At 48.0% G+C, this 5,762-nt stretch overlaps 1 protein-coding gene across 1 annotated transcript in view; it reads right to left on the bottom strand.

Moving 5' to 3' along the window:
* Positions 1–592: 592 nt before the first annotated feature.
* Positions 593–5,762, bottom strand: part of TULP4 (tubby like protein 4) — a 144,460-nt gene continuing 139,290 nt past the window's right edge. Inside the window, exons 14-15 of the mRNA XM_023521102.1 lie at positions 4,380–5,756; positions 593–2,736 (exon numbers count right to left, since the gene is read on the bottom strand). Of these exons, the coding sequence (XP_023376870.1) occupies positions 2,620–2,736; positions 4,380–5,756 (1,494 nt within the window). The 3' untranslated portion in view covers positions 593–2,619. The remainder of the gene's footprint in view (positions 2,737–4,379; positions 5,757–5,762) is intronic.

Below are 5,762 nucleotides of genomic sequence, written 5' to 3' on the forward strand. Positions count from 1 at the left end.
AAGCATCATTATCAACTTCAAAGACACCACATTACAACCACTGTGTGTATCTGTCTAAGGAAATCTGGCATCTGAAATTACCTCTGCCTCTGGGCCAAGCTGGGCCGCTGCTCCTCATTAGCGTGTGTGTGAACATCTAAGACAGATGCCTCTATCTCCACGTGGGGGGTGAGCTAGGAGTTTAGTCAGCTTAGTTAATTATTTGCTACAAACACTTGCTTTCTCTTTAGTCTTCATGACAAGGCTTTCCCCCTATACTTGCTCTTGCTAAGAAAAGTTCTAAAATGTAGTCTTTCATGGTCCTTGTATCTCAAACACCAATCTGAACTTTAAAAACTGAACTTATTACTAATAATTCTTTTTTTTTTTGCTATTCTCATTCTAAGTTTCCTCTCATTTCATATCACCTTTCATTTTTAATTAAAAATAAAATTTTCAAAAGAGGAAATGTTATTTTAAGATGTTATCTTAAAGAAATCTCCTTTGAATATAATCAATACCACAAAATGCAAAAAAAAAAAATACTTTTAAAGGAATATTGGAAAAAATTTTCCCAATTAGGTAAAGTTACAAACTGTCCAGCAAAAAACCCTTCTATCATATCCTCTTTATTTCTTGCAGCAAAATATACTGCTACCAAGTAAGTTGCTACAAACGTTACTATTTTTCTAAATAAATAATAAAATGGGCATAATGGTACATGGTTAAGAAAATAACCCTTAAGAATACTATTAAAGCAAGATAAATAATTATCTCTTGGACAATAAAACGGGGAATTGCATTTAAATTATTTTAGAAATAGGCTATAACCAACCATATTGCACAACTAATAAGAAGCATTGAAACATCAAACTACAGAAACTTGCATAAAGAAATTATTAAATTCTTTCTGGAAGAATTTACCCACCAAAGAATCGGGTCTGACATTTTAAAATGTAAGATGGGAAACTCTGGTTCCAGTGGAAGATGTCCTCCGCCATATTTATCATCTTCCTGTGTTTCTTCAGGGGCTTGAGAGAAGGTGGGTGACAGATGTTATCTTGCTCTGAGAAAGGAATGGGCAAGTTTCTTTTCTATTTTTTAAACCTAAACAGGGAATTAAAAAATTTTTTTTAAAAATGCTTTTATGTAGTATCTTCCACTTGTCTGTTATCAAACGAAATCCAAATTTAGGACCATATGCCAGTGCACAGTTCTCATGCTGCTGCCCTAATCTACATCATGGATGAGAATGACCCAAAACAATAAACTGGGTCTTGTCATCCGGGCTGGATGCTGCCTAAGGTGTCCCCTGAGATGGGCGTGGGGTGAGAAAAGATCATCTCGGAGGATTTCTTAGTAGTAAACTAACTATCTTAAATACTACAATTTTCACCATGTTCTCCCAGTGGTTTATCTCCTCAATCAACAGTCTGTACAGTGAATGAACAACCTTTTTTCCTGAAGACTGTGGGACTTCTGTGAAAGAGTCAACTATAACCCTATCTCTTAATACCCTAGCGAACGCTTAAAATTTTTCGGTCATGTTTCTAATCCGTTGGAAACACTTCTAGTCAATTGAAGTTAATGCAGGTGAAGAGGGAAGGAGAGCTTCCACCAGCATCGTTAGCATCTGTAGAAAAAGGAAAAGTGTAGGACGGTGTTGTGTAATGGCAAAGATAATGTCTACTGTCACATTTTCCAGAGCCAGCAATAAAAAGAGAGTGGGAATCAACGATACCTCTCAGGGACACCCAGGCACTAGCTGAGAAAACCACTGCCCCGATCACATGCTTTTGGATCTGACTTTCTCAAGTCAATCATACTGAACCTATGGAATTTTGACATATTATAAAACTAGTGGAGTCTTCAATGTAAACATCCTCCAGAGAGGAGCATAGCCCTTGTACTATTTCAAGTCATGCTACGTAAGCCACCCATGTGTACACGTGCAGGAGTTCCTTCCTCGCCCGTCATGCCTTCCCCCTACATCATCAGGAGTGAATCGTATTCAGAGCTGATAATAGCACCCCCATAAAAAGCCTACCTTTACCAGTCAAACAGTGCATTTGCCAAAATACCCTTCATTAATCAAGTCACCTTTGGGGGAGTAATAACATGTGAATTAAATGCTGTCCCCTAAGAGAACCTGTACCTTCAGGATTTTTGGTTGTGTTTTTTTTTAAAAGGTTTTCATTTTTACGCTAGTGGTGATGTTGTGGAGAATGAAAATAATGCGTACGCCTCATGTCTAAAGGAACGGCAGGCTGGAAGGCACTCTGCCTTCCTTCTGGAGCGCCCCTTGTCTGTGGCTGACATAAGCAAACCCAGTAGGACATTACAAGCAATTACATTTCCTAAAAAACACACCAGGCGCCTGGCACCTTTGCGTCCAAATACCACTCTCCTGTATTTTTCTGTTGTTCAAAAAGAAAGAAGAAAGACAATAAAGCATAATAAAAGCCCAAACAAATGACAATGATTAAGGTCAGTGCCCTCTCCTGGGCCTGGCAGACACCTCCCGTTCGCCCTCGCCCTCCAGTCCCCCAGGCACCCGGGCCCACGCGAGCTCCTCGGGCATCTGCGTTCAGACCGCTCCGTAAAGCTCCTTTGCCTCTTCTCCTGCCCAGGCCAGTCTCTTCATTTGAGACGCTGAGTCACGTTGGCCAGGGCCACTGCGAAGGCCTGCACGGCCGAGAAGGGGTACTGGAAGTCCAGGATGTACGCATTGCCATCGATCCTTCCAAACTGCATCACCTGGGCAGGCGCAGGAAGCAAAGACGTTAGAGGAGAACAAGGTGGCACAGGGCAGCCAGGGCTGTGCAGTGGACGGAGACAGCACGGTCTACGAGAGACTTGCCAACAAAAGGGACTCTGATAGGCTTCTAGATCCGACTACGGGCTCATCGGAACAGAGAGACAGAGGAACATGGTAACGCAGTGGGGAGACAACGAGCAAAACCCAGAGCATGGGAAGCACCACAGGTCGAAGAAGTGGCTTCCTCACCAAGGAAACAGGCAGGAGAAAGAAAAAGCAGGAAGAAGAATCTATGGGCTCAGAGGCTGAAGAGAAATGTCAATCGTAATTGTCAAATGTCACTCACTGCTCAGAGAGGGACAGAACGCAGCACGCCTCCTTCCCATTGTGCTCATCTCTAGAGCCTGCTTTCCTTTGTCATTTTGGTACTTACGGTGACCACGTTACATTACCACGTGACCTCATACAACGCACATTTAGTTGTTTACGGCCTCTCTCTCATTTTACTCCATGAGGGCGGGGCCTGTTTTCCTCATGGCTCTGGTTCCTGCACTTGGAGCAGGGGTTGGCAAACTCTCTGTAAAGGGCTGATAGTAAATTTTTTAGGCATTTTAGGTCACATGCTTTGCCACAACTACTTAAGCTGTTATAGAGTGGAACAGTAATTACGTGGACGGGCATGGCTGTGTTCCAATCAAGCTTCATTTATAAAAAGAGGCAGCAGTCCAGATTGGCCCGTGGGCCATAGTTTGCCGACTCCTGGCTCAGAGGATTGCCAGGCATATAACAGAGTCTCAATAAATATTTGTGGGGTGAATTAATGAAAATGAGATGTACATATGAGAGGGGAAGGGAAGTCCCCGGATGGTGGAGAAGGGGAGCCCCAGAAAACAGCTACGCAGCAAAGCTGGAGCAACGTTCTGTATTGGAGGAGGAAGAACCAACGGACTATCTGATGTGTTTTAACGGTACCGAGAACTGCGGAATGACTTAATAATAAATGCACAGAAAAATAAACAAACACTGGGTAATTATTCTGTCTCAGAAAAAAACCTATGTAATAAGAAAGAGAATGCAATTAGACTATACTACACGGCTCAGCTGGGAATCACAATTACCGGCGTAACAAGGTAACTGATGACTTAACTAAGAAAAGGTGGGAAAGGAAAGTTCACGCATGTGTAGGGACGGGGTCGGGGTGAAGAAAATAAACCCTCACATTTCTTAGGAAAAATTCAATCCATGATGCCACAACTGACTGACTGATAAATCCAAGCAGAAACATGTTCTTTACAAATATGGTGGCAAATTCGGAACAAGGCAGAGCTGGAAGCTCGTGCCTCTAGTTTGGGGAGTGGGCAAGGCTGGGCAGGGTCCTCCTGATGGGTCTATGGAGTCATGTGACCTTAAGAAATCAGTACGTGTGTCACTTAGATGAGAAATAAAGGATAGCAACGGGCACCCTGAAAATCACAACCCCAGATAGCCCCACCTTAGAGGATCAGGTGCTTTCCACATTTCCCAGGCGGCCTTTGGAAAATGCTCCCCAAGGTGCCGAGACCCTTTACCCGGTTCTTAAAACCCAAAGAGACCTGCCAAGACCAGGAAGTCACGATTCTGGCCAGGCCTGGGACACGCTTACCTGCCGCCCCTCCAGCTCGATCTGGAAGTTCTTTGCAGACTCCTGCGTCACCCGCCCCCCGAAGTCCAGCTGATACACCTGGGTGGCCTCGTTCCAGAGAGGCTGCTTGTTGGCCATGACGTACACGAAGCCCTGGCTGCCCAGCCGCCCGTCCTCCTTCTCGCTGGCTTTCCGGCACTTGAACTCCTCCAGCTCGCTGGCCGTGCGCAGGCTCCTCTTGCTCTTCCAGCCCTTCTTGCTGCCCTGGCTCTGGTTCATCAGCTCGTCCCCGCTGATGAAAAGCTCCGGCTCGCTCTCCGAGCTGTCCTGGAACTCACTGGTCTTGTTCAGCTTCTTCGCTTTAAGCTGGTCCTTCTGACTCTTCACTTTCTTCTTTTCCCTCCCCAGGCGGGGGCTGGAGATCAGGGAGTTAAAGTCACTCAGAGTCCGCGCCTCCTTCTTCACTTTGCCCTCTGTCACCGCCTGGACATTTCCTTCCTCTGCTCGGCTGTCCAGGCGCTTCCGGTTCTTCTTTCCGAATTTCTCTGTCCGCTGGGGGACTGGGCTTTCCGTCAGAGACAGGACCTCCTGGAAGTTGTCTGCGGTCTCTACCATCACCTCTGTACCCAGGTGGCTTTGGAGGTCGGTGGGCGGTGGGGACACGAGGGGCTTCTCCACCACCAAGTGTGCCTTGGGGGGGAGAGTGCCCTGGGGGTTCTGCACAGGTGGGCACGCACTGTAGGAATTCCAGGGGTGCAAGGCGATGGGTGGCAGCTGTAAACTCGAGCATGTGCTGCTCCCGGGGTACATGGGGGGCAAGGTGCAGTAGGAGAGGCTGGGTGGGTAGGCTGGCTGCAGGACCACAGCCGGCTCCTGCTGTGCAAACTGTGTTGGGGACAGGGTGTCTTTTGGGGAGCAGGGAGCCTGCACTCCTGGCAAAGGGGGGGTGTTATAGCTTCCTGGATACGGCACTCCCATCCCATAGCCTGTCTGGAAGGTGGCAGTAGGGCTGGCGGGAGACTTAGGGGAGACAAACGGCACGCGGGACACGTCCAGGTGCTGGCTCTGACCCACCACCAGAGGGGGCAGTTTCAGGGGGTTGGGCACTGCAGTCTGTGCTGTCCTTTCCTGAGGCACCCAAATGTCCTCCCCTAGCACAGGGTCCCACTGGTAAGGGGGCGGCCGTTTCACGGCCACAGCAGCTTCGGGCAGCGCGGGGTGCCTCAGAGGCTTCTCGACCGGACAGTGTTGGGACAGCGCCTCGTCCTCCGTGAAGGCCGAGTTGACGTAGTCGGTGCGCTCCCGGGCACCGTCGGGCGGGGTCAGGAGGCTGTAAGAGGACTGGGAGGCCAGTGGGGAGGTGCCGGCCGCCTGCGCGCCCCCCGCGCCCGGCTCAGGCCGCCC

Source organism: Pteropus vampyrus, unplaced genomic scaffold (genome assembly GCF_000151845.1).
Source record: "Pteropus vampyrus isolate Shadow unplaced genomic scaffold, Pvam_2.0 Scaffold292, whole genome shotgun sequence".
NCBI classification, from domain to species: Eukaryota; Metazoa; Chordata; class Mammalia; order Chiroptera; family Pteropodidae; genus Pteropus; species Pteropus vampyrus.